This window comes from Myripristis murdjan, chromosome 10 (assembly GCF_902150065.1).
Source record: "Myripristis murdjan chromosome 10, fMyrMur1.1, whole genome shotgun sequence".
Taxonomy (NCBI): domain Eukaryota; kingdom Metazoa; phylum Chordata; class Actinopteri; order Holocentriformes; family Holocentridae; genus Myripristis; species Myripristis murdjan.
The window spans coordinates 235001-247500 of NC_043989.1; the positions used below are offsets into that span (position 1 = coordinate 235001).

The window sequence follows — 12500 nt, forward strand, 5'->3', positions numbered from 1 at the left end:
AGTAGAGTGACAGCAGAGTGACGGCAGAGTGACAGTAGAAGACAGCAGAGTGACAGTAGAGTGACAGTAGAGAGACAGTAGAGTGACAGTAGAAGACAGCAGAGTGACAGTAGAGTGACAGTAGAGAGACAGTAGAGTGACAGTAGAAGACAGCAGAGTGACAGTAGAGTGACAGTAGAGAGACAGTAGAGTGACAGTAGAAGACAGCAGAGTGACAGTAGAGTGACAGTAGAGAGACAGTAGAGAGACAGTAGAGTGACAGTAGAAGACAGCAGAGTGACAGTAGAAGACAGCAGAGTGACAGTAGAGTGACAGTAGAAGACAGCAGAGTGACAGTAGAAGACAGCAGAGTGACAGTAGAGTGACAGTAGAAGACAGCAGAGTGACAGTAGAAGACAGCAGAGTGACAGTAGAGCGACAGTAGAGAGACAGTAGAAGACAGCAGAGTGACAGTAGAGTGACAGCAGAGTGACAGTAGAGTGACAGTAGAAGACAGTAGAGTGACAGTAGAAGACAGCAGAGTGACAGTAGAGTGACAGCAGAGTGACACTAGAAGACAGCAGAGTGACAGTAGAAGACAGCAGAGTGACAGTAGAGTGACAGTAGAAGACAGCAGAGTGACAGTAGAGTGACAGTAGAAGACAGTAGAGTGACAGTAGAAGACAGCAGAGTGACAGTAGAGTGACAGTAGAAGACAGTAGAGTGACAGTAGAAGACAGTAGAAGACAGCAGAGTGACAGTAGAGCGACAGCAGAGTGACAGTAGAAGACAGCAGAGTGACAGTAGAGTGACAGTAGAAGACAGTAGAGTGACAGTAGAAGACAGTAGAAGACAGCAGAGTGACAGTAGAGTGACAGCAGAAGACAGCAGAGTGACAGTAGAGTGACAGTAGAAGACAGTAGAGTGACAATAGAAGACAGCAGAGTGACAGTAGAGTGACAGCAGAGTGACACTAGAAGACAGCAGAGTGACAGTAGAAGACAGCAGAGTGACAGTAGAGTGGCAGTAGAAGACAGCAGAGTGACAGTAGAAGACAGCAGAGTGATAGTAGAGTGACAGTAGAAGACAGTAGAGTGACAGTAGAAGACAGCAGAGTGACAGTAGAGTGACAGTAGAAGACAGTAGAGTGACAGTAGAAGACAGCAGAGTGACAGTAGAGCGACAGTAGAGTGACAGTAGAAGACAGCAGAGTGACAGTAGAGTGACAGTAGAAGACAGTAGAGTGACAGTAGAAGACAGCAGAGTGACAGTAGAGTGACAGTAGAAGACAGCAGAGTGACAGTAGAGTGACAGTAGAAGACAGTAGAGTGACAGTAGAAGACAGCAGAGTGACAGTAGAGTGACAGTAGAGAGACAGTAGAAGACAGCAGAGTGACAGTAGAGCGACAGTAGAGTGACAGTAGAAGACAGCAGAGTGACAGTAGAGTGACAGTAGAAGACAGTAGAGTGACAGTAGAAGACAGTAGAAGACAGCAGAGTGACAGTAGAGTGACAATAGAAGACAGCAGAGTGACAGTAGAGTGACAGTAGAGTGACAGCAGAGTGACAGTAGAGTGACAATAGAAGACAGCAGAGTGACAGTAGAGTGACAGCAGAGTGACAGTAGAGTGACAGTAGAAGACAGCAGAGTGACAGTAGAAGACAGTAGAAGACAGCAGAGTGACAGTAGAGTGACAATAGAAGACAGTAGAGTGACAGTAGAGTGACAGCAGAGTGACAGTAGAGTGACAGCAGAGTGACACTAGAAGACAGCAGAGTGACAGTAGAAGACAGCAGAGTGACAGTAGAGTGACAGTAGAAGACAGCAGAGTGACAGTAGAAGACAGTAGAGTGACAGTAGAAGACAGCAGAGTGACAGTAGAAGACAGTAGAGTGACAGTAGAGTGACGGCAGAGTGACAGTAGAAGACAGCAGAGTGACAGTAGAGTGACAGTAGAGAGACAGTAGAGTGACAGTAGAAGACAGCAGAGTGACAGTAGAGTGACAGTAGAGAGACAGTAGAGTGACAGTAGAAGACAGCAGAGTGACAGTAGAGTGACAGTAGAGAGACAGTAGAGTGACAGTAGAAGACAGCAGAGTGACAGTAGAGTGACAGTAGAGAGACAGTAGAGAGACAGTAGAGTGACAGTAGAAGACAGCAGAGTGACAGTAGAAGACAGCAGAGTGACAGTAGAGTGACAGTAGAAGACAGCAGAGTGACAGTAGAAGACAGCAGAGTGACAGTAGAGTGACAGTAGAAGACAGCAGAGTGACAGTAGAAGACAGCAGAGTGACAGTAGAGCGACAGTAGAGAGACAGTAGAAGACAGCAGAGTGACAGTAGAGTGACAGCAGAGTGACAGTAGAGTGACAGTAGAAGACAGTAGAGTGACAGTAGAAGACAGCAGAGTGACAGTAGAGTGACAGCAGAGTGACACTAGAAGACAGCAGAGTGACAGTAGAAGACAGCAGAGTGACAGTAGAGTGACAGTAGAAGACAGCAGAGTGACAGTAGAGTGACAGTAGAAGACAGCAGAGTGACAGTAGAGTGACAGTAGAAGACAGTAGAGTGACAGTAGAAGACAGCAGAGTGACAGTAGAGTGACAGTAGAAGACAGTAGAGTGACAGTAGAAGACAGTAGAAGACAGCAGAGTGACAGTAGAGCGACAGTAGAGTGACAGTAGAAGACAGCAGAGTGACAGTAGAGTGACAGTAGAAGACAGTAGAGTGACAGTAGAAGACAGCAGAGTGACAGTAGAGTGACAGTAGAAGACAGCAGAGTGACAGTAGAGTGACAGTAGAAGACAGTAGAGTGACAGTAGAAGACAGCAGAGTGACAGTAGAGTGACAGTAGAGAGACAGTAGAAGACAGCAGAGTGACAGTAGAGCGACAGTAGAGTGACAGTAGAAGACAGCAGAGTGACAGTAGAGTGACAGTAGAAGACAGTAGAGTGACAGTAGAAGACAGTAGAAGACAGCAGAGTGACAGTAGAGTGACAATAGAAGACAGCAGAGTGACAGTAGAGTGACAGTAGAGTGACAGCAGAGTGACAGTAGAGTGACAATAGAAGACAGCAGAGTGACAGTAGAGTGACAGCAGAGTGACAGTAGAGTGACAGTAGAAGACAGCAGAGTGACAGTAGAAGACAGTAGAAGACAGCAGAGTGACAGTAGAGTGACAATAGAAGACAGTAGAGTGACAGTAGAGTGACAGCAGAGTGACAGTAGAGTGACAGCAGAGTGACAGTAGAAGACAGCAGAGTGACAGTAGAGTGACAGTAGAAGACAGCAGAGTGACAGTAGAAGACAGTAGAGTGACAGTAGAAGACAGCAGAGTGACAGTAGAAGACAGTAGAGTGACAGTAGAGTGACGGCAGAGTGACAGTAGAAGACAGCAGAGTGACAGTAGAGTGACAGTAGAGAGACAGTAGAGTGACAGTAGAAGACAGCAGAGTGACAGTAGAGTGACAGTAGAGAGACAGTAGAGTGACAGTAGAAGACAGCAGAGTGACAGTAGAGTGACAGTAGAGAGACAGTAGAGTGACAGTAGAAGACAGCAGAGTGACAGTAGAGTGACAGTAGAGAGACAGTAGAGAGACAGTAGAGTGACAGTAGAAGACAGCAGAGTGACAGTAGAAGACAGCAGAGTGACAGTAGAGTGACAGTAGAAGACAGCAGAGTGACAGTAGAAGACAGCAGAGTGACAGTAGAGTGACAGTAGAAGACAGCAGAGTGACAGTAGAAGACAGCAGAGTGACAGTAGAGCGACAGTAGAGAGACAGTAGAAGACAGCAGAGTGACAGTAGAGTGACAGCAGAGTGACAGTAGAGTGACAGTAGAAGACAGTAGAGTGACAGTAGAAGACAGCAGAGTGACAGTAGAGTGACAGCAGAGTGACACTAGAAGACAGCAGAGTGACAGTAGAAGACAGCAGAGTGACAGTAGAGTGACAGTAGAAGACAGCAGAGTGACAGTAGAGTGACAGTAGAAGACAGTAGAGTGACAGTAGAAGACAGCAGAGTGACAGTAGAGTGACAGTAGAAGACAGTAGAGTGACAGTAGAAGACAGTAGAAGACAGCAGAGTGACAGTAGAGCGACAGTAGAGTGACAGTAGAAGACAGCAGAGTGACAGTAGAGTGACAGTAGAAGACAGTAGAGTGACAGTAGAAGACAGCAGAGTGACAGTAGAGTGACAGCAGAAGACAGCAGAGTGACAGTAGAGTGACAGTAGAAGACAGTAGAGTGACAATAGAAGACAGCAGAGTGACAGTAGAGTGACAGCAGAGTGACACTAGAAGACAGCAGAGTGACAGTAGAAGACAGCAGAGTGACAGTAGAGTGGCAGTAGAAGACAGCAGAGTGACAGTAGAAGACAGCAGAGTGATAGTAGAGTGACAGTAGAAGACAGTAGAGTGACAGTAGAAGACAGCAGAGTGACAGTAGAGTGACAGTAGAAGACAGTAGAGTGACAGTAGAAGACAGCAGAGTGACAGTAGAGCGACAGTAGAGTGACAGTAGAAGACAGCAGAGTGACAGTAGAGTGACAGTAGAAGACAGTAGAGTGACAGTAGAAGACAGCAGAGTGACAGTAGAGAGACAGTAGAAGACAGCAGAGTGACAGTAGAGTGACAGTAGAAGACAGTAGAGTGACAGTAGAAGACAGCAGAGTGACAGTAGAGTGACAGTAGAGAGACAGTAGAAGACAGCAGAGTGACAGTAGAGCGACAGTAGAGTGACAGTAGAAGACAGCAGAGTGACAGTAGAGTGACAGTAGAAGACAGTAGAGTGACAGTAGAAGACAGTAGAAGACAGCAGAGTGACAGTAGAGTGACAATAGAAGACAGCAGAGTGACAGTAGAGTGACAGTAGAGTGACAGCAGAGTGACAGTAGAGTGACAATAGAAGACAGTAGAGTGACAGCAGAGTGACAGTAGAGTGACAGTAGAAGACAGCAGAGTGACAGTAGAAGACAGTAGAAGACAGCAGAGTGACAGTAGAGTGACAATAGAAGACAGTAGAGTGACAGTAGAGTGACAGCAGAGTGACAGTAGAGTGACAGCAGAGTGACACTAGAAGACAGCAGAGTGACAGTAGAAGACAGCAGAGTGACAGTAGAGTGACAGTAGAAGACAGCAGAGTGACAGTAGAAGACAGTAGAGTGACAGTAGAAGACAGCAGAGTGACAGTAGAAGACAGTAGAGTGACAGTAGAAGACAGTAGAGTGACAGTAGAAGACAGTAGAAGACAGCAGAGTGACAGTAGAAGACAGTAGAGTGACAGTAGAAGACAGTAGAAGACAGCAGAGTGACAGTAGAGCGACAGTCGAGTGCAGAACTCAGACGAAAACTGAAATTTGTTCTCTGGACTCTGGCACTGGCACTGGCGTGGAACCCCAAAACACTCGTAGCTGAATCTAAACACAGCAGAGGCAGCTAGATCTCAGTAGATCTCAGTAGATCTCAGTAGATCTGGACCCACCACAGGCGATGCTCCAGTAGATCTGCGAGTCGGCGGTCTGCAGCAGGATCCGGTACGGAGCCACTCGGGCGCTGGAGTCCAGAACCACGTCCAGGGTTCCCACCAACAGGCCTGATGGGAAACATAAAGACAGACTGTCTGGCATTCATGTTGGAACGTTCTGCAGGAAGTCCGACTGAGCCGGCAGAACCTCGGAGAACACGGACGACCCAGACCTGAGGAGCAGCCGGTTTCAGCTCTGAAATGTGGAACGTTAATGTGCTCATTTGTTCATGTTAGTGTTCATGTGCTCATGTGTTAATTTGTTCATGTGTTAATTTGTTCACGTGTTCATGTGTTAATTTGTTCATGTGTTCATGTGTTAATTTGTTCATGTGTTAATTTGTTCATGTATTCATGTGTTCATGTAGGCTGAGGTCTGAGGCTAGCCGCAAGCTACCTAGCTGTTAGCATGGCAGCAGAGCCGCAGCAGGAGCGGCTCTTCCTGTCGGATCCGGAGGAATAAAGAGAGTTAAGGCGGTTACCGGTGATTCCTCCCCCGCGGCCGTGGCCTTTCCTCCGCTGCGGCAATGTGTTAATTTGTTCATGTGTTAATTTGTTCATGTATTCATGTGTTCATGTATTCATTGTGTTAATTTGTTCATGTGTTAATTTGTTCATGTGTTAATTTGTTCATGTGTTAATTTGTTCATGTGTGAATTTGTTCATGTGTTAATTTGTTCATGTGTTAATTTGTTCATGTGTGAATTTGTTCATGTGTGAATTTGTTCCTGTGTTCATGTGTTAATTTCTTCATGTGTGAATTTGTTCATTTGTTCATGTGTTAATTTGTTCCTGTGTTCATGTGTTCATGTGTTCTCCATGCAGGGTTGAATCGAGATCAGCTGGACTGTGTAGATTCTTGAGGACGTTTCATGCCTTCAGCTCTGACAGCTGTCCAGGTGTTTCACCTGTGGAGACGATGTCCAGGTGGTTGAACCTGCAGGATTGTTGCCGTGACAACCCTCGTTAGTGTTGGTGGGGTCACCTGACTTCAGGAGAGAATGGCGGCTGTTGGGGTCACGAGGAGTCAAGGGTGTGTGGTTCAACCTCCTGTGACGGGCTGACATCCTGACCCCGACCCCGACCCTGACCCCTGACCCCTGACCCCGACCCCACCGGGCTGTCAGAGCTGAAGAAGCTTCTGAGATTAGAAGAGAAACTGATCTGGATTCAACCCAACATGGAAAACCTGAGATCCTCCAGACCTGTTGGTGTGACGGCCACATGTTCCACACACACACACACACACACACACACACACACACACACACACACACACACACACACACACACACACACACACACACACACACACACACACACACACACACACACACACACACACACACACACACACACACACACACACACACACACACACAGGCTGCAGTTTACTGGCTTCACATGACCGCTGGGAGAAAGAGCCGCTGCTGCAGCCGGACGAGCTAATTAGATTTGGGGGAACAGGAACGCGTTCCTGCCGCCTGAGACGTGAGATCATCCGGATGGAACAAGAACATGGAGGTTTTTTTATTTTTCACTTCCCTGCTCCTGCAGCCTCAGACTGACCCGAGGCCAGCTAGCCATGCTACCTAGCTGTTAGCATGGCAGCAGAGCCGCAGCAGGAGCGGCTCTTCCTGTCGGATCCGGAGGAATAAAGAGAGTTAAGGCGGTTACCGGTGATTCCTCCCCCGCGGCCGTGGCCTTTCCTCCGCTGCAGGATGAAGAACGGGTTGGCCCGCTCCGAGACCCACAGCGCGTTGGCCAGCAGCACCTCCTCCGGGCTGATCCACATCCTGCGGGTCCCTGCGGGTCTCTGCGGGTCTCCGCTGGGTTCTGCGGGGCTCTGCTCACTGGCAGGCGGTGCAGTGTCCGCACATCCACCGGGGACACCGCGCAGCTCGGGCTTCACGAACCGCGGCTCTACTGAGCTCCACAGTTCATGTCCGCTGTTGTTATTGTTGTTTGGTCAGCACATCACTTCCGGGTTTGGCCTCACGCCTTCTCCGTCAGCTGCGTCATGACGTTAACGGGGACGTCCATCAGCTGTGACGCTGAAGGAAAGCGGCTGTGCGAGACTGAACTCAAGCATCTGCTTTTATTTCAAAATCGTGTTTTTTCTTCACACGTCAGTGACCGAAGGACGAACTGCGGCAGGATCCTCAGATCACCTGCTCGGCTCCCGTCGCTCACCTGCTCGGCTCCCGTCGTTCACCTGCTCGGCTCCCGTCGCTCACCTGTCGCTCACCTGTCTGCCTGCCAGGAGCGGCCTCTTCTCGGCTTCAGCTGTGGGTCTGTGGGAGGATGTCCTCGCTGTGAGGATGGAGTCGGTGTGTGTGTGTGTGTGTGTGTGTGTGTGTGTGTGTGTGTGTGTGTGTGTGTACCTGTGCGGGCAGGTGAGGTGTCTTGGTCAGAAACATCAACTGAAATGTGTTTTTGTTTAAAACTGGATTTTTGAAAACTGTCAGCGATGTGGTTTACGCTTCAAACACACAGTCTGATTTTCTGACAGTGATGTTTCCTGTGTGTGTGTGTGTGTGTGTGTGTGTGTGTGTGTGTGTGTGTGTCCCTCAGGTTTGGTCGTGTTCATTTTGCTCTTCCTCAGTGACAGAGGGACGCTTCACACTTCCTGTTGTTCCTGCTGGAGGCTCGTCTGTCTCTGGGGTGCTCAAACTGTGGTCTGGGGGCCTCAGGGGCCCCTGGGGCTCCTCACTTTAATGTAACTGACTAGAAACTGTAAGGATGCAGAAACTGTGAGGATCTTGAGCATTTTCTTCTCTCTGCTTTAATCTCAGTGCATTAATCTGACACCCAGACTTTGGAAAAGATGGAGAAGGTGAACAGCAAAATAACCACAACATTGTAAATGCAGTTAATTAATAAAGTAGCAAAAAAGACAATTTAATACAGATTATGGATGAAAATATAAGGGTCCCTGTGCACCCCCCCCCCCCCCCCCACCGTCTCTGTCAAATAAAATGCCAAAATAAATAAATCTATTTATGTTTTTGTCATTTCTGCTTTATTTGACAGTCATAGTAGAGACAGGACAGGGGGTAGGGGGTGGGGGGTGGGGGGTGGGGTGGGGACCCGCAGCAGAGGGCCTGAGGTCGGATTCAAACCCAGGACTCAGCCTGAACAGGCGGTACACCTGTACCAGGTGAGCCTCCGGGGCGCCCCAAAACAAATCAATTTTCAAAATAAAAACAGAAATGAGACTGTTGTAAAACTCCTGGTCTGTCTAACTGAGTCAGACCCTCCAGGCTCCCAGCGTTAAAATGGGAATAAGAGCTCAGGACACAGTGTGGGATTATAATCTGTGGAGCGGAGCAACATGGGATGATGTGCAGTGAACTGTCCCTTTAATGTGCAGCGTGAACACAACAGCACGGCCTAAAGGCAATAATGACACTTTAATGTTGAGGCAGTACTGTATGAAACACAGTGAACGAAAACCCAGACAAGCAACACCCTCCTGTCCCGGCGCCACGCCATCATCACCCCCCTCCTCCTCCTCCTCCTCCTCCTCCTCCTCCTCCTCCTCGTCTTCATCACCGCGGCACAGGACATCAGACACACAGACAGAACACAAGGGGCTGAGAACAGAAGGGAGAAGTTCCTGCACCTGATTAGCTTGAGAACCAAAGGAGCAGAGGCCAGGTGAGCGGTAAGGTGTATACAGGTGGTAGATACGGTAAATAGGAGTTCCTCAGGAGGTACAGCTGAGGCTCACAAGCTGATACACATGAGAATGTCTCCTCCTACAGAGGAACATCGAGCTACAGGAGACTAACACTGTTTACACGGAGCTTCTCGGGTTACCATTCACATCTCTGACGGGCTCCCGCGGGCGTCGGGCTCCGCCCCGCTCACCGTCCGCTCGCGGCTCACGACGTGTCCCGCCGGTCTGTGAGCCAATCAGAGCGGAGCTACGGGAAGCTAAATCTCATGGCGGTTAGCTGGTCGTATATACACAGGTGATACTGAGAGGGGCTACACTGACATGACACTCGAGCTTCGTATGGACTGCAGTGGTTGTTGCTAGCTGCTGCAGAGTCAGACTAACAGAGTGAAGCCCTACTGCCGGCGCCGCACCCCGACACAGGTGCATTCTGGGAAAATGAACATGGAAGAAGAACAGGAACGTACTGAGAGCGGCTCCTCAGAGGAACAGAGTCTGATGGAAGAATGGATGTTCAAAGGTCTGTCCAGGCTGTCGTCACCCCCCCACCCCCCCCACCCCCCCTCCTCCCCATCAACACCTCCAGGTCCGTCCATTAAGGTCAGCCGTCCATCGCACGGGGGTGTTACCATGACGACAAACCTCACGACTTGTTGTCGTCGTAGAGGTCGAGCGACGCTTGGATGTCGGGAAGCTCCATCTCACACACCACACTGCGAGGGGACATGGAGGTCCTGTTGAAGAAATGTCCACCTGGGGAGAGACAACACCTGACGTTAGAGTCAACACCTGACGTTAGAGACGACATCTGACGTCAGAGTCAACACCTGACGTTAGACACCTGACGTCTGAGTCGACACCTGATGTCAGAGTCGACACCTGATGTTAGACACCTGAGGTCAGGTGTCGTCTCTGACCACACCTGCTCACTAACGTCCACATGACCCGTGGTGCCGCCACCATGTTTCAGGCTGCGCTCTGCGTTTTTATTTTACATCAATAAATGAGACACTGAAATAACACAGAATGTAGAATTACATCGAGCAGAAGAGACACAGCAGCAAACACACAGCAGACAGGTGGGACTTTTCCCTCCCAGCAGAAACAAAGAGCTGCTCTGCATGAGGACCTTCTGCTCTCCTGACTGTCACTTCACTGCCACACCGTCCTGCTGGGTTTATCAGAATTTATCATTAACTATTAATTTATCAATTTATCATAGAAAGCAGACTGGTCTGGATGCTTGTTGTTTAACTTGAGTGTAACCCCGGTGCATTGTGGGAGATAATGAGTTGTTTGTTTTAATGGCCTCGCCAGCTGAGTCACTCTGATTTGAATCAACCAATCACATTGAGAGAAGGAGAGACGCCAGCAGGGTGAAGACAGGTGGATCACCTGGACACATCGATGCTGAGTTTACTGCGTCCTCTCACATTTTAATCCAGGACGCGCACAGGATCGAGTCAGCGTCGCCTGATGCGTTTGTTATGATAACAGGAGACTTCAATCGGCAGATGCCTCTACTGGTTCCTCTCGATGTGGAGGAGCAGCGGCTCTACTCCGAGCTCCTCACCCTATCCCTAAGGGAGCGCCCGGCCACCCTGCGAGGGAAACTTATTTCGGCCGCTTGTATCCGCAATCTTGTCCTTTCGGTCATTACCCAAAGCTCATGACTGCCGAAAGGCGAAGCTCTCGATTTACGTGTGTATTTAATGTTAATTTATTATCTTTGCCTGTAACTAAAGGCATGCATGCATTATTTACTCTTAACTGAGGTCTTTTGTGGGCATGACAGTGGGTACAAGCACTGTAATTTCCATTTTTATGGATGAAATAAACCTGACTTGGCTTGACTTGACCTCCTCCATCTCCAGTCTGGGCAGCGCAGTTAGGGTTAAGGGTTAGGTTAAAGGTCAAAGGTTAAAGTTAAGGGTTAAAGTTAAAGGTTAAAGTTAAGGGTTAAAGTTAAGGGTTCGGGTTCGGGCTGCCAGGTGAGTTTTGGAGAGAAAAGGCTCCGCCCTCGGCCGTGACTTATCTGCCTTGACACGTTAGCGGTTCCCAGTTCAGGTGAAGCCGTGCGGCGCCCCCTGCTGGCCGGGGCCGGGTGGCAGCAGCTGTCAGACTGGGTCCAGCCTCATGGACTCACCTGGTCCCCTCAGGGTTTACCTGCTGCAGCAGATCAGGGCCTCCGGCCTGTCAGAGCAGCTGCTCCTGTTGTGGGGAGTCACTGTGGGCTTGTCAGGAGAACAGGCCTGTGCTGAGGTTCTGTGTGGAACCCAGAACCCTGCAGCCCAGAACCCTGCAGCCCAGAACCCTGCAGCCCAGAACCCTGCAGCCCAGAACCCTGCAGCTCAGAACCCTGCAGCTCAGAACCCTGCAGCCCAGAACCCTGCAGCCCAGAACCCTGCAGCCCAGAACCCTGCAGCCCAGAACCCTGCAGCTCAGAACCCTGCAGCCCAGAACCCTGCAGCTCAGAACCCTGCAGCCCAGAACCCTGCAGCTCAGAACCCTGCAGCCCAGAACCCTGCAGCTCAGAACAGGGCAGGAAGTTAGTATCAGAGGAACCAATCAGAGGGAGCTGCTCTGTGTGATGCTGTTAGAGGTCAGGGTGAGTCTGCAGGAAATGAATGTAAGTCAATGTAATGTCCTCTGAAGTGATGGAAACACCACTGTATGTGTGTGTGTGTGTGTGTGTGTGTGTGTGTGTGTGTGTGTGTGTGTGTGTGTGTGTGTGTGTGTAAGAGAGAGAGAGAGAGAGAGAGATACTGGCTGACATGGTGTTGGCAGACAGCACCATCTAGTGGAGACAAGAGCACATTACAGGGAGGCCATCCGCTCTCGGGGCTGAAATGACATCACACGTTCATGTTCATGATGTCATCGGCTTTGCAGACACAGACACTGTAGATTACACTGCCTCCTCCTCATCATCTTCGTCACTGTGATGGGTTAGAGTTCGGGTGTTTTTACAAAGAGGCCGAGGCGACACCGCACGGCCCAGAACACCAGATTACAGATCTAACCCTGACCCTAACCCGGATTACAGATCTACAGATCTTTCTTGTCTTTACTGAGGCGTTGGCTTAGGGTTAGGGTTAGGCGTTGGGTTGAAGCTGCAGACGACATGAATCAGTTTTGGGTTTTTTCTGATTCTCAGGTCGTTTTGAACTCGTGGAGCTGAAAGCCTGTTGTTGTTGTGTTGTTTCTTATTTACATGGTTGTTGTTTTGGCAGAGCGTAAACAGCACAGAGTTTTGTGCAAATGCCGCCCAAGAAATTTGACCCCATTCGGCCCGATGGGGGCGCCAAAATTAAAGGT

At 49.5% G+C, this 12500-nt stretch overlaps 2 protein-coding genes across 3 annotated transcripts in view; both read right to left on the minus strand.

The window, feature by feature from the left end:
* Positions 1 to 7319, minus strand: part of tbc1d9b (TBC1 domain family member 9b) — a 27292-nt gene extending 19973 nt beyond the window's left edge. For both annotated transcript variants that reach the window (XM_030062077.1, XM_030062076.1), the window contains exons 1-2: positions 7178 to 7319; positions 5459 to 5569 (exon numbers count right to left, since the gene is read on the minus strand). In XM_030062077.1, the coding sequence (XP_029917937.1) occupies positions 5459 to 5569; positions 7178 to 7295 (229 nt within the window). In that variant the 5' untranslated portion in view covers positions 7296 to 7319. The remainder of the gene's footprint in view (positions 1 to 5458; positions 5570 to 7177) is intronic.
* Positions 7320 to 8898: 1579 nt separating this feature from the next.
* rnf130 (ring finger protein 130) overlaps positions 8899 to 12500 on the minus strand; it is a 15835-nt gene continuing 12233 nt past the window's right edge. Inside the window, exon 9 of the mRNA XM_030062079.1 lies at positions 8899 to 9935. Within this exon, the coding sequence (XP_029917939.1) occupies positions 9826 to 9935 (110 nt within the window). The 3' untranslated portion in view covers positions 8899 to 9825. The remainder of the gene's footprint in view (positions 9936 to 12500) is intronic.